The following is a 16,574-nucleotide window of genomic DNA, read 5'->3' as shown; positions in this document are numbered from 1 at the left end:
GATAACAGTGGCAGTGGAAACCGTTTGGGTCAGAGGCCCAAAATGCCACTGGTATGTCTGAGGGAGAATTATTTTGATACTTTGCCCAAGGTCCAGAATTACTCGAGGTCATCCTTGTAGTTTGGCACAATAATACAGCCAACATAAACATGCAATACACTTTACCTAAAGTGGGTATTTATTATTATTATTATTATTATTATTATTATTATTATTATTATTAATAAATTAATACTGCTCTTCATCACAGGGCAGTTCACAACATAAAAATATAAAATGGGAATACAAAATACATTGTAAAACAAAAACAAACCAAGCCCCGAAACACATTTAAAAGCCCATACAAGAATGTTTAATCAGCCCAAGGTTTGGTTATAGGGAAACACTTTCACCTGGCAATTAAAGATATGTAATGATGGTGCCAGGCGAGCCTCTTTGAGGAGAGCATTCCACACACGGAGCCACCACAGAAAAGGCCCACTCTTGTGTTGTCACCCTCCGGACCTCTTGTGGAGGCACATGAAGAAAGGCCTCAGATGATGACCGCAGGGTCTGGATCCCAAACAAGTAGATTCTCCCCAGTACCTGATTTGAGGCACTCTTCTTCCTTTCGGGCTTTGAGATGTTCTTGCCATCTGTTGCCAAGAAGGTATTATCCACAACTGTCTTCGACCTAAAGCAAGGCAACACCCCATGCATTTAACACTGTTTTCGAAATGAGGTTTTTCTTTTTTTTAAAGCTCACAGGCAGCATTTCTGCTGCAAGGATGGGGAGCCTGTGGCCCTCTAGATGTTGTTGGACAACAGTTATCATTCTTGACCAATGACCATGCTGACTGGAGCTGATGAGAACTGGAGTCCAACAACACCTTACCCTTGCCTTAAAGGTCTCAGGGAGAGTTCTTTTACATAATCAGCTCACTTTTGATACCTGTGTTCACCACATTTTAAGAATAAATAAATCCAGAGAAATAGTAGGTAGATCTGGAGCCAATATGCTTATTTTGAAGTTTTCAAATGACTAGAATAGAATAGAACAGAATAAATCTTTACTGTCATTGTCCCCTTGCAGGAAACAACGAAATTCCTTGGTTGCTATGTCAACTCAAATAAGGCACTCCACATAATTTAAAAATACTAATAAACACAGTACAATACAGGACAGTATAACAAATAAAATAAGATTATTTCAGAGTCCAGAGTTTCCATTTAAGGCCAAAATTGCTCTAGGAAATAAACTGTTCTTGAGACAGCTCGTTCTTGCCTTCATTGTTTTGTATCTCCATCCCAATGGCAGAAGCTCAAAGAAACGGTGACCAGGGTGTGATGGGTCTCTTGATATGTCTAATGCCTTTCTGTGGCACCTGATGGTATAGATACGTTCTAAGGTAGAGAGTGAACAGCCAATAATACTCTCTGCTGTTTTGATAATTCTTCGCAACACAATCCTGTCCCAAGAAGTGCAGCTTCCATACCACACACACAAACCATAAGTGAGCATGCTCTCAATGGCACAGTGATAGAAGGCAAGCAGCAGCTTTTGCAGAAAATGATTTTTCCTTAGAATTCTCAAAAAACAAAACAAAAAACAGTCTGTGCTGCCCCTTCTTCGCAATCCCCCCTATGTTGACACTCCAGGACAGATCCTCCTGTAACTCAATGCCCAGAAATCTGAATGTTGTCACCCTCTCCACACAGTTTCCATCAATCAAAAGCGGCTGGACATCGCTTTTCTGCTTCCTACCACCACAAGCTCCTTGTTTTCTTTGTATTTCTAAGCAAATTGTTGGTTCTACACCACTTTACCAACTGTTCCACCCCATCTCTGTAATCCATCTCACCCTCTTTATCAGAGATGAGCCCAATCACAGTCGTATCATCTGCAAATTTAACAATCCTATTACTAGGGTAGGCAGAGACACAATCACACATGTATACGAGTGTAAAGGAGTGGGCTAAGCATGCATCCCTGTGCTGCTCCTGTATTAATACTGATCATGTTGGAGGTATAGGGGCCCAACCGGACCCTCTGGGGGCGATCTGACAGAAAGTCCAATATCCACCTGCAGTGATGGCGGGAGCCCCAAACCTCCCAATTTAGACCCCAGACGTAGCAGTAAGATGGTGTTAAATGCCGAGCTAAAATCTAGGAGAACCAATCTGGCATAGCCTCCCTGCTGCTCCAAATGTGCAAGAACAGCATGGAGGGAAATCACTGTGGCATCCTCTGTCGATCTTTTTGTTTTATAGGCGAATTGGAATGTGGCCAGTCCCTCTGGTAGGCATGCAACAACATAATTCCGTACTAGCTTTTCAAAGCACTTCATAATTACAGGTGTGAGTGCTACTGGATGAAAGTACTACTACTACTGGAAGCTTTGCAAACACCCGCTCAGTCACAAGAACCATGCATGTAAATTACACATTTTAAGGAAGCCATCACTGAAGTACAATGTGGCCTATGGTGTGCTGGGGAGACTGGACACCAGGTCATGCCAAGCCTATGACTTGAAGACTCCTCCTTTACACAGGCAACATTCATCATATGAGCTCAAATGAATTCAAACCCAGAGCCCTAATTAACTGATAATGGTCCCTTATTGCCATTAATGATGCATAGGAATAGGTTTAGTTCTGCTCTGGTATTTATCTCATCTGGAAGAGAAGAAAACTAGTTGCTCCATCCATAATGGAGGTTCTTCCATCAGGGAGCAGATTGAGGATGAGTGTAGCTGCATGTAGTGAAGAAGGAAGGAAATATAAACTGGGCAGGGAGGAATGCATTTACAAAAAATAGGCTGATGGTGATGTTGTGAAATGTATTTGCAAAATGGATGTACAGAAAGATAATTATGGTAATGGAACACATATATTATTACATAGGTGCAGTATGGAATTTTGGGCCAGCTTATGATAGGACAAACTGAAGAGCTATCATCCATTGAGATCTTATGTTAAGAACCCAGAAAACGAATATCTATCTTACTAACTGGCAAAATGCCAAATCCTATTTTTAGACTTGTATGGCATTATTACCCTTGTTTCTAATTACTGTATTAAGCTACGACTTTGCAGAATTAAGTGAGAAGCTGAAGATTATTTATAGATTGAGACTCACTGGTTACTCATATGATATCAATTTCAGGTTTGTTTATGTGTTCAAGAGAATTAAAACCAGATGTTTAGTAACTGAGAGGAAGGGGGTGTCTGTGGTTAGTTAGGGACCCTCCACTCATCTCTATTTACTACAGTTTGTAGCAGGGACAGGTAACCAGTGGCCAGAGTCTGGATCTGGTGGCCATCTGGACCAGCCTTTCAACCTCTTCTGAGCCCCCCCACTGCATTGGCAGTGGTCCAAATGGGACTGCAAAAGCAACATCCTCTGGAACTGTGTGTTTAACAGCTTTCTTTGGAAGAGTTACACTACTGAAAAGTTTGTATATTTAATTCTTTATTACCGTGAAGTTATGACCTTCTTCTGGTCTTCAAAACATTCAAGATCGCTTGGTGATGTCTGTGAGAGCCCAGGATATGCTTTCCCGCTCTTCTTTTTTTCTTCTGTCCCATTTTCACTTTCTGAACTGCAAGAAAATGGCATTTATCATCAGTGCCACTGCATAATTCCTTAAATTCCAAGCCTTCTACATTTTAAAAGCAAACTTTAATAAACAAAGCAAATCCCGACCCATTACCCTAAATTCTAATACGTACTGAAATTGTGTACCTGCCTGCCTGTTTATCTAGTTAGGATTTTGCACCATGCTTTCATAACAACTGTAAAATTTTTATACCAACTGCAGTATGTACACATCAGTTAGTTCAGTTCTCTTGTTGCTAGCTGGAACTTTGCACTGCTACTTATCATTTTGGAGATTTGCTCCTGCCACCTTTGATCTACTCTGATTCTATGATCCGAAGCACTTTTAAATATTTATATAATCTAAAATATCAATGTTATCTAATACTGCAGACCTAATCATATTTTAGTTGGGCATAATCCAGTTGAAATCAATGGGATGTTCAAAAAGAAACGTGGAATGGGGGAATCATTGTGAAATATAAATATGCTTATTCATGGCAAACATGAAGTAGGATTTTTTGTCTGCTGCTGCACTGAAGACAACAGTTGTTCTTGGATGTAAGACAAAAAACAAAAAACAGGAATAAACAAGGCCAGCCCAATACATCTTGCTGCCTGAAGCAGAAACTAAATAGTGCCCCCTCCTCCTGCAGAACTCAGACACCAATTCCTGCTTTCATCTATCACCACCCATGGTGCCACCTTGGCAGGGCAAGTGCAAGAACAATAGCCTTAGAAGTCACAGTGTGCTATCGTAGCAGAAAGACCACTGTCTGTATATCTGCAAAGAAAACATTCTGGAGTTTGTTGTGTGTGAATATTGCCAGTACAAGCAGGATGGAAGGTATAAATGACTTGCAGAAAGACAAATAAAGCAAGGTACTGGGTGTGTTGAAATAAGACGACTTTGTTTTGCTAGTGTAGTGAACAAATATTGTATCTGTCCCAAGCAACATGAGCTGCCGGTTGCAATTCCCAGCAAAGATCAGAGAAGAGATACCCACGTCACTAAATCTGCAGCCTATAAAGGTTGTCTGCAGCATATAATTACTTTACTAATTTGAAGGAGGGAAGGAGCAGATCCAGACTGAAGTGCAGTTAAGGCAACAAAAAGCTTGGGATATGCACTATGCTCAGTGCTAATGCATTTATTTACACGGAAGCAAGCCTCACTGCTTTCAGTGGAACCTACTTCCAAAAAGCATTCTTAGGAATGCATCCTTAAGTACAGCCTTCTTCAACTTTGGGTCCTCAAATGTTGTTAGAACTTTAACTCCCATCATCTCTGATCACTGGCTATAACACCCATCATCTCTGATCACTGGCTAAACTGGCTGGGGTTGATGGAGACTGTAGTTCAACAATATCTGGGGACCAAACTTAAATAATTCTGCTTTAGTGACTGGTAGAGACATGGTAAAATGGCGGATGTTAATTTTTTCTCAGTTATGATTAAATGAACTTTGGCAGGTTCTGCTCACTTACAGCTTTCAAATGGTCACTCTTTTCACAGTCAGGGTGGTCAATTCAACCAACAGGGGCAAAAAACCAACCAACCCATTCGTCTCTTCCTCCCTAACATTTTCATTTAGGTACACTGAGTCAAGTTCCCTTCAACAAAAGAGCCGAAGCTCAAGAATTCATCATACTTGCACTCAATGACAATGAAAAATGATAGAGTGCTGTCCTCGCTCGCATCCTTTTTTACCAATAGAAATTGATTCAGTGTTTCTCATTCTCTAGGAACAAAACAACCAACAGTTCAGAATGAGAACTGTCACTGAAAAGCCGCTTCTTTACATTTTCTCTTTCCCCTTTCTGATCTCTTGAGATAGAAAAGCTTTAACAGTTCCACTGGCAGACCGTCTTTCAGCTGTGGGATTTGTAACCCAAGTTGCAAATGGCACGACGTCAAAGCTGAATATTTTCATTCTCACTAGACAATATGATTGCCATTGCTTCAGTGAGTATGTTTTCTAAGGTGAATAAAATTAGTCTTCTTACTCATTGAAAAGCAAGCCCCATATTGAATTTAATGGGGTTAATCTGTAACTGCACAAAGGATTGCACCGAGAGTAAATCATAGCAGTGACATGTTTGTTGTATTGTTAGGCTTGGTTGGGTTTTTTTTAAAAAAAATCTTGAGATTTATATTTTTATTGCAAGCTGCCTTCAATTTGATTTTATAACTGGAAAACAGGATATAAATGTCTTAAAAAATAAATACAGTAATGGAGGACATGATACAACAGTACAGTAATCCTGATGGGAGACCTCTAGGAATGCCATGTATGTGGCCCCAAAGATGGGAGATAAATGTACAAAATGAAATATTTAAAAACATGATGGCCCCAACCACATCCAATTTGTTTGTGCTTTTTAGAGACCTTCCGAATGGGTTGTTGCTAGACTTAGTTATACTGCAGTCATAAAAAAATAAGTTTATTTTGTTTTGAAGGGCTGCAGAGTAGCTTTTTCTTCAGGGACTTCAACTGAACTTTGTGACAACTATTTTCATTAGCATTATGAGAAAGCAGAACTGAGATTTTGATTTTTGCTTGATGCTTGTAATGCAACAGAAAGGAACGAGAAAAATCATAGGAAACGTACTGTAATTTTAAGATATGTACCGTGAAAAAGAATGCCTCAACTTTAAGAGAATGCTTCAACTTCAATAATGACAGGTTTTAAAATAAAAAATAAAAATTGTGTATTAAGAAGCTTTTGTTTGTTTCCCATATGATAGAAGTTCATATTTAGGAATTATTTTTGCAGCTTCAGGATGATTAGGTGATATAAGGCTGCAAATGTACCACTTGTTGGAATTATTAACTAAAAAGTCTGCAGACAAGTAGTTACCAAGGCAAGGGTGTTGGCTCCTATATATAAAGAATCTGCTTGATCCACTTCACATTTGGAAGAGATGACAAGATAGAAGGGACAAAGGAAGTTATGGCTTCTGGTAAAATAACCAGAATTACATTGAAAATGCTTTGCCTTCCACACCTATCTTTGAACTGGCTTGAGAGTGCTACGGGCTATCGCCCACCTTTGACCTATCTCTTACTTTTTCTGCTGATACATAGTGATGCAGAAGCAATTAAGTCACTGAATTGAATCTAATGGATGTCAGTGCAAAGCCTAAGATGTTGCTGCTTAAGGGCTTGTGTACACTTGCTGGAATCCACATTTTCTCCCTTTGAATTTGACCTCATTAGTTGAAGATCAAACCTGCTTGATCCTGTCTAGACCAGTAGCTATTCCCTTTTGTCTTTGTCTGCACCTTACAATCTGTTGCTTTGAATGTGTTAATTTTGCACAACCAGGGCATGAATATAAGAATCAACTGAAAAATTGTGTCTGCCCAGGAATGGTACAATAGCACACACCCAGGAATTCCCAATCCAATACATGTACTAGCTTCTACATGTACAGTACTTTATGTGAAATCCTGAAATGACAGGTATTTCCTATTCCAAAACAGGAAGATGTCTGTGGGAGAAATCAATATAGTAATATACAATTAAATCAATTTAAAAAATGAAGCAGGGAGATCTCAAGAAAGCACTGTTTTCCAGTTTTCCTCTAGTGCACAAATCTAACTGCTTTAACCCTGTACTCCCATGGCAGACCTTGCAAGAAATAGGTACCACTGCCAGAACTCAACTGGCATTAGGGTGTGTGTGTGTAGGGAGCATGGAAATGAAACTAGCAAAAACAGATGCTTGATCCACCCCCCCCCCGGGGGGGGGGGAAATCAAGGCAAATGCATCCACTGTTAGTGAAGCAGTTTGGATATATTTTTCAAAATGTATTGGATTACCGCTGGAATGGGGAAATTTGAATTTACAGGGGAAAACCAATGGGATAGGGGATGTTTGAGGGTGATGTCATGTGGATGACGCTACTTAAAGGGGAATGCAAGCAGCTTAAAGTGCATATTAAAAGGAGCTCTATTCCCTTCTCAGAGCCACATTCACATGGAGGGTGGTGTAAGAAATAAAAGTGGGTGGAGCAATGGATTTAAATTTTACCCCTGTGCAGTGGACTAGTTTCTACACACACCTCTCTATCCTCTGTCCAGGGAAGCAAGAGTCATTATCAAGAGTTCAATGATGCATTCCAGCCCAGGAGGGTGTGAAGCAAGACCAGTGAGGCCTGTGGCTTGGGGTGAGAGGTTCTCCATCCCTGCTCCTTTGTAGCAGTAAAGAGCAAGCAATGAAGGAAAAGGGATGAGCAAGGTTGAGGGCAGAATCTTGAAGGGCAAGGCCCTTCCTCCCACCCATGGATTCTCCCCATGAAATTTCCTTGGCCTTCTGCTAGCAGCTAGCTAACACCTAATCAGTCAATATCAGGATTAAGAAAATTTTTAAAGTACATATTTGTATGGTCTAGTCAACAATACTGTAAGTAGCCAAGGATTTTTTTTCATTAGGAACTCGCCGGAACTCAGTTCCAACACCTCTCAGGTGAGCGCCACTGCCATTATAAGAGAACAAGGGAGGGATTCATGGTGCTCCTGGCACCTCTTTTTTCTACTAAAATTGGACTGGAAGCAAAATATCGTAACTTACAGATGGGGACAGCCAGGTGTACCCCTGTGCAAGAATTAAGATCCAATGGAAAAGATACAGACATGTAACCCTTAATTTGTTATTCAAACCTGTGGTGCAAATCCCAACAATTCTCATTGAAAAGAGACAAGAAAATTTGCATTTGCATCCTGTCCTTGATTCCATTAAGTCAAAACAGCTTGATTTAGACCTGGTTGACCTTCTCCACAAAGAGACATGCTGTTTTTCACAGTGGAAACTAGCCGATGTGTGGATTTGTAAAACATGCTGGATTAATCATGCAGAAGAGGAGGAGGAGGACACATACCCCTCCACCCCCTGATTTATGCACATGTACACTGAAGGCTTTTTAGCTCTTTGGAATCTCTTTTCTGCCTTTTGTACTATAAACTGGAAATCCATGCCTGACATGGCATTTAAATTGGTAAATAAAATAGGGGGTGTCCTTAAAAATACAAAAATAAGTTGGAAATTGTGCCTACTGAAACTTTGGACTGCTCTTACATTAGGTGTTTCAGAAATCCATTCCTGAATCCCTGATAGCTCAAAGAATGCCCCTGCTTCATGAAATGTAATCTTCATCCAGAATTGGGGTAAACAAAATACACTAATATTTTGTTTTTAAATATAACCCCTGTATAAATTAATCTTATTGCTCTGAGATAACTTGCTCTTAACCTTCATTACATATATTGTAGGGTAGGCACCTATTTGTCCAGCAGCTGTATGCGTGAAGCTGCACGTATTAACTCACAGATAGCTATCATAATTTAAAATGATGACTGAATAATTAGCTCATCCAAGAATGGGAAGACATTTCTTCACTTACAGAGTAACATTAATACCAGGATTACAAAACCTTTTGCAACAGCAATCTATGTGAGCAATTTTTTTAAAAAACCCCCACAAAATTATCAAAACAGGAAGTGAAATTTATACTCATACAAAATAATGAAGTATTTTGTAAAAAGAGGAAATTGATTCATCATGGGTAAAGCTTGCTCCAGGATATAACTGTCAACTATTTCCAAAGACTTACATGCCACTGTCGACAGCTAATCTGTAATGAAACACGAGCCTTTCACATCCTAATACAATATGTACGTTGCAGATATACTAGTTCAGAGGTTGGCAACCTTAATCGGAGGATGGGCCGGTTGACACTCCATCTGTCGGAGGATGGGCCGGAGCGTGTGTGCACGTGCGCTCGGCCGGGTTGGAGAAGCGCCTGTGTGCACAGGCTATTTCCGGCGCTCCTCCAACCCGGAAGTGTGCTGGAAATAGTGTGTTTGCATGCGCACGGGCGCTTCTCCGTCCCACACACATGTGCACACGCTATTTCTGGTGCACATCCAGGTCCCCGCATCACACTGGTAAGAGCGGGGGGGGGGGCAGCAGGGGTTGTCATGGGCAGATTAGACAAGCCTCGTGGGCCTAAGGTTGCCAACCCCTGTACTAGTTGGTGGAAACATGCCTACAATGAAGATGCATTCACTAAAAGTTATCAGTTTTTTTAACTAAGGATATGAAAATAACAACTCACTAACTCTTTAATTTTAGAAAAGCATCAAAAACTATAAAATCTCTTTTATATTAAGATACCTGAAAAGCATACTAATAATCTGATGTATGAATAAAAGGAGGACTATTAAAAAAGGACATCCATATACATTTACAGGACACAACTACAAAGTGCAAAGCTTTCTTCAAAGTTAAGATTTCAGTGAAATTTGCCCACAATCCAAAATTTATGGATTTTTAAAAATAGTTGTCCAAAATGAAGTAGCCTCATGGTTCAGGTAGCAAATGAGAAGACAGGCAGGCTGCATCCCCATCCAACACAGATGGGGCTGCCTGTCACTACCACCATCACCGTAGCTGGCTGCCTCCCCACTGGCTACTATAGCCACTGTCACCCACAAGGAAGTGCCATCACCAGCACTCTAACAGGGCTCTCCTGAACCACCACTCCTCACTCTGAGGAAAGCTTCCTTTCTCAGAGCAAAGCATTGTGGGGATAGTGGCTGTGAATATTCCTGGATTCACTTCTACATTGTGAGGGCGGCAAATCTTGGTTCATATTTAAATTTCAAGATGCATTTGCCACTGTAATGGGAAACTAATGGTGGCAGATGTGATCTCCATGGCCACTTCACCAATAATACCTCACTCTGAGGAAGGACCCTATCCTCAGAGTGAGGCCCCAGCATTAGTGAGTAGCAGATCAGGGCGGAAGGAGGAGATGCCTGTGTTGCATTGGCCCTCCTCAAACTTGTTGCTTTCCCTCCTTTTTCTTAAGGAAGATCCAGTGTAAAATCCATGCTGCTGTCAGTGTATCATTTTGGATTCCTAGTATAGACTTGCAACACAAGCATCATGATTCAATCCAGTGTTAGAAACTCAGATATATAAGCTAAACACCAAAATGGCACATTAAACCTAGGTTACGGTCACAATAGAATGTCTAGGTGCCTGTTTCCACCCACCCGTTGGAAATTATTGGATGTTGTCGTTATAATTTGTATGACTTTATATTTTAAAGAACAAATCTCAAAGCGGTTTACAACACATTAAAACATCAAACAAAACAATCCAGAATAAAACAAATTCAAGCCTCAAGGAAAATATTTCAGATCCTTCTCTAAATGATGTTTTGCTTTCCCCAGTCTCCAACCTGGCACTCAGAAATCTCTACATGGTGCAACTGGACCTGTGACAGTCACAAAATAAGCCTGGCACCTGGCTAATTTCTAATGCTGATCCAGTCCCATTCAATATTACAAATCTTGAAAAAAAGTTTCTCTTGTGATTCTTAAATTATATTTTCCACATTTCTGGTATTATACCATGGCTCAGAATAGGTCTGACTATATCCCTTTTCAGGCATTCAGACCGATTTTTGTTGGAAGCCGCCCAGAGTGGCTGGGGAAATCCAGCCAGATAGGTGGGGTACAAATAATAAATATTATTATTATTATTATTAAAGGGGCCAGTAGGAATTTATGCGGGGAGTCCCACCTCTTTGATGTTGCTGTATCAGCTGGGCTCATTCCCCAACCATTACATGATCAGTGTTAGCCTGCAGGGAGCTGTCTTACTTGCATATATAGGGCTTTCAACATGAGGATTGCAACCCCAACTGTCATAGTGATAGTATACATGTTCAAATTTCTACTGAAATTTATTTTTGTTTCTCCTTTGTAACTCATCCGGTACTGTAGATTAACAAGAATTTGTTTTGTTTGCAAGATGGAATACAGGAAGTGGCCCTTTTATTTGTGTTATAATGTCAGAGCAAAATTCAGTATCCATTATACAAGCTGATCCTTTGAAACATGCACAACAATTTTGCATGCCCTCTCTCTGTAGGAAAGGAGAAGATGAAACAACCTGAAGGAAACACATAACAATTTAAGAGATTGGTTTTGTGGAGGTGGTTTCAGGAATTAAGTGGGCAGCTGCTCATTAGATGCTCAGCGCATTAACTACATTATAGACACATAGTAATTAAGCAGCAGGAGTACCTCTTAATTCTTGACCTGGGAAGGCACTATTCATGCATTTACTCATGTGCACTCCTGGCCCCACTTGCAACCTTTGCATGTTGAACATGGAGATCTGAAAAGGGAACCCTTTGCACAAGCATCTGCTTGTGAATAGGGACTCCAGGTGAGTGACATACCCAGTTGCTTCCATGGATGCCCTCTAGGCAAACAGTCGCTTTCATGAAAGATTCTGTTCAGACCTTTGCACTCGGCATGCAAAATTGGGAGAAGCAACAGACTTACAATGCTTGTTCAAGGCTATAATCACCTTCTGCTGCACACAAAAGTCCTACATGTAGGTAAATGCATGACTAGAGCTACACATGCATCCAAATGCAGATATAAACCACTCATTTAAAAGAACACAAATCAAACTAACAGTGCAATCCTGTGTGTTTATTCCGAAGTAAGTTCCATTGTGTTTAGGATTGCCACCTAATAGTTCATGTTTGCTGGGATTTTCCAGACTGAATGGATCAAGGCAGTAGGCAATCTGCTTGAGTGATATATGCAAATACAAACAAAAATAACACCCCAACATAATTTTTGAAACCAGAGACTCACCAAAAAATGTCAAAGGCAATGTGGCATAGCAGTTATACAGTCTGTCTAGGCCTGGGCCTTGGAGATCAGGGTTCAAATGGCTGTGAGGCTCACTTGGGTGACTTTGGACTAGTCACTAACTCTCAGCGTAACCTACCTTGCAGGGTTGCTGTGGGAATTAAATAAGGAGGGGTGAACTCTGTATGCCACCTTGACCTCCTTGGAGAAAAAAGTGGGATATAAATGCAACAAACAAGATACAGTGGTACCTCTGTTTAAGAACAGTCCTGTTTATGAATGATTCAGTTTACAAACTCCAGAAAACTGGAAGTAGTGTCCTGGTATGCGAACTTTACCTCAGTCTAAGAATGGAATCTGAACGGTAGAAGGGCACTGGCGGCGGGAGGCCTCATTAGGGAAAGTGCATCTCGGTTTAAGAACGGACTTCCGGAACGGATTAAGTTTGTAAACTGAGGTACTACTCTACTGGTTTCTGTGTAAAATCACCATACTAGACAGATAGTGATATACACCAAAACAACAACTTTTCTGTCTTGAAATAATGAAGTGCGCCTCTTAACACATAATTAGCAAAAGCTGAGAAGTGTGTCTGTGAGTAATGGGTCAATGGAATCCCATTTGCTCAGCTGACTAATGTGTTCCCATGATCTGCAGCAAATGCAGCAGAAAAAAGCTCTGATATTCACAGCAATGCTCTCACACCTGCTCCTGTGACCTGAATGCTAAGGTGTCCTACTCCAGGGATGTGGAATCTGTGGCCCTTCAGATGTTCTCACAATTGCTGGTCATTGTCCATGCTGACTAGGGCTGATGGAAGTAGGAGTCCAGAACCACTGGGAAGACCCCAAGTTCCCCATACCTGTTGACTGTTCTAGCAAGAATGGCAGACCAAAATGAGCACAGGCATCAGATCCAATAATTCAAGCAGATGTTGGAGCTCCAAATAAAATACAATGCTCATATGACCTGATTATTTTTTAACATAGCAATTATTTAATATAGTCAACGTATCACTATAGATATTTATAGAATATTTACAGTAACCATTGATATAGCAGTGCAGTCAAGTGATTTAACAGAATTAGAGTGAATGGTTTGAAGAAATTCTAACAAGGACCCTTATGTGTGGAACCATTAATCCCATGAGCTGTGTTTCCACTTGCTGTTGTTTGACTTTATAAATGGAATTTCTGTGTGTATCTGTGGTGGGGTTGTTTTTTCAGTTGTTTACTTTTGCTCATATGACAAGAACAGAGCCTGATTCAAAACACTGTTAGTAGGGTAGCAGACTGCACAAACAGCAGAATTTTCCTGCTTCAAATGTTGCTGGACATACGGGGCGGGGGGAAGAGGTTGGCAAGCACTTGCACTCCATAAACCAATCTACATGCTACTAGGTTTGTGGAAATATTTGAGATGCAAATATGTATCCTAGCTACTCTCATGTCTTCCTCTCCCTGTTGTTGTTGTTTCCCTTTTCCCTTCCCCCAACTTCTGTCTTTTTCACTATCAACTTTTAAAGTCCTTGACACAGTGACTTCGTATGTTACTTGTTAAATTTCCATGTACTGGTATATTAATGGCACCTGATACATAATAACATGAATATGGGGAGTTTTGTTTGATTTATATGCCAAATTAATTGTGATGTTTCTGTCCTGGTCTTTTTGGGTGGTGGGGGTTTGGTTTCTATATTGGAAAGAGGACTAGCTCAAATACCAAACATATTATTAACTTATTTCAGTAAGAGTGTCTTCTATAGTGACAAATATTCAGCAAGAACTGTCTGTGGCTTTTTCATGTGCCCTGTAGGTGGTGCCCCTAAATTTAGATCAATATTCGAAACTCCCATTGTTCTAGGCACGTTTTGCAACAGGGAATTTCATTAGTGCGAGCAGTTTCTGAGCTTTGGGCGCAGTAATGCGCCTAAGATTTCAAATTAAAACTGCAGAGTGGAAGGAAAGGAGGACCTTTTTCTGCTTCCCCACTTCCAGCTACTTTCCGAAGACCGGAGAAGAGACCCTCTTAAGAATATTAGGGGAGTGGGCAGGGGAAGGACCAGACCATTTGAAAAATGAACATAACATTTTAGCTGCAGTTCATTCATTTTCAGCTTTGTATTCTTGTTATTAAAAAAGCGCACCCAAACATTCTGTTGTTGCGCCTATAACCCCGTGATCCTTAAGATATTGCAGGACTACAGTTTGCATCAATCACAGACAGCATGTTTAATGGCCAGGGATGATGGGAGTTGTGATCCAACTATGTCTGGTGAGCCACAGGTTTCCTAACTCTGATCAAGGTTATCCTAGAAATTTAAAGGATAAAAATAAGTAAACAGCCTGAGCACAAACCTCTGATTATGGGGATGTATCCAGTTACTTTCACATCTAGGGCACAATAATTTCTGACTGCAAGTATGACAAGTTAAAAGGTGTTAAGAGACAATGTAGACTACTTACACTGGATATTTCAAATTAGATATAATTTGCCTGCTAATTTTGCCCTCTGTTCAGTTTGGAAAATTTACTTTCAATTTTTATCAAGTATTTTTCAGTTCCTTAGAGCAGTGTTTTTCAACCTTTTTTGGGCAAAGGCACACTTGTTTCATGAAAAAAATCACGAGGCACACCACCATTAGAAAATGCTAAAAAATTTAACTCTGTGCCTATATTGACTATATATAAAGTAATTTTCTTGGATTTTTCAATTTTTCCCACGGCACACCAGGCAACATCTCGCGGCACACTAGTGTGCCGCGGAACAGTGGTTGAAAAACACTGCCTTAGAGCAGGTGTAGCCAATGTGGTGCTCTCCATTTGCTGCTGGATTGCCACCCCTGATCAGTCACCATGTTTTCTGGGGCTGATGAGAGCTGGAGTCCAATAGCACATGGATGGCATCAAGTTGGCTACTCATGCACACATTGTCTAACAATGCAATCCTGTATGCACCTACTTAGAAGTTAAGCCTCACCGAATTCAGTAGGATTTCCTCCTAGTTAGGGATCAGGGAGAAATTCAAATCAGTTCACGTTTAAAGCTGAATTTATCAAAATCCCACTTTCCAAAACAATACAAGAACTAAAACATAGCCATCTTTCAAAATTTGCACTTATCTAAATTTTGCAATCCAATTCTCCACACCCCCAATCCAATATTAGGAGAAAGTGCGCATAGAAATGAATATATTAGTGAAAATAACATACATTTGGAGAGATTGATGGCAAAAATATGTACATTAGTCAAAGCTGCATACAAAAATGTGTTTATTAGGGTAAATTCACACTAAAAAACCTGAAGAATTTGCATGAGGATTTTTAAAAGGAAGAAAGTTTGCAAATTGCTGCAGAAAATGTACAGAACTGAATTTAAGGTTGGAAAAATGATAAACTGAAATTGACAGATCCTTCCATTCCTACTATCAGCTAACTGTGCCTAGGATTGCAGCCTAAGTGGGCCATCACTACAGAATTTGCCAAGTGCTGATCAAATACAAATTGACAACAGCATGTTTTTTTTTTTTTTAAAAAAAAATCATTATTAATATTATTAATATTGATATTTTGCTCCAAGGCGACATAAAAGCTTAGTTATGTCTGTACAACCTGCCAGGAAAAATATAGGAAGAACACAGCCTGCAAGTAAACACCTGCCACTTTAGATGACACCTGAAATTAAACTGGTGATCTCTAGCACGAGGCATGATTTGCTGTATTTAGAGTTTAAACACCTACCTCTCTTCACCTGAGGCTGTAATCTCATCTGTACTGGACACAGAGGTGGAATCCTAACATGATTGACCATACGTTACAACAACAACAGCAGGGCAAGCCACTAAATTTACAAGAAGCTTTGAAGTTCTTCACATTCACAGAGAGAAATTGACCTTCAAGTGACAGGTTTTTTTACACAGTTAAGTTTCCTGAGACAAATATGTTAGGCATTCATACTCTTTAAGAGCTTTTTTCAGACAAGTGGAAGTCTTCTACATGACAGGTTTTATCCGGATAGAGGAAGAAATGACAAGCGCTAGATAAAAGAAGATAAAAGGCAGAGCAGTAAGCTATGAACCTTCTGGCTCTTTCACCATCTCCACTAATCTTGTGCATGCTTGAATAACAGAGTAAACTGGGGACAGAAATTGACAGATGTGATCCTCGACCAAACACTTTTTAAGTTATCTTCTTAGAAAACCTGGAAGTACTGATGCCCTACTTGATATCTAGATTCTAGAAAGGTATAGGGATGCACAGTTTGGCCCCATCTACATCCAAGGACCCCATATTTCCCCGCCCTGTGAGGATCTTTC

The 16,574-nt window shown here is 40.2% G+C and overlaps 1 protein-coding gene across 3 annotated transcripts in view; it reads right to left on the bottom strand.

The window, feature by feature from the left end:
- GRAMD2B (GRAM domain containing 2B) overlaps window positions 1-16,574 on the bottom strand; it is a 64,751-nt gene that overhangs the window by 22,028 nt on the left and 26,149 nt on the right. For all 3 annotated transcript variants that reach the window (XM_033164132.1, XM_033164134.1, XM_033164133.1), the window contains exons 2-3: window positions 3,459-3,581; window positions 586-673 (exon numbers count right to left, since the gene is read on the bottom strand). In XM_033164132.1, coding sequence (XP_033020023.1) covers window positions 586-673; window positions 3,459-3,581 — 211 coding nt within the window. The remainder of the gene's footprint in view (window positions 1-585; window positions 674-3,458; window positions 3,582-16,574) is intronic.

This window comes from Lacerta agilis, chromosome 11, assembly GCF_009819535.1.
Source record: "Lacerta agilis isolate rLacAgi1 chromosome 11, rLacAgi1.pri, whole genome shotgun sequence".
Lineage (NCBI taxonomy): Eukaryota > Metazoa > Chordata > Lepidosauria > Squamata > Lacertidae > Lacerta > Lacerta agilis.
Note: the sequence above shows the minus strand (reverse complement) of the source record. Positions and strands in the feature narration are given on the sequence as shown.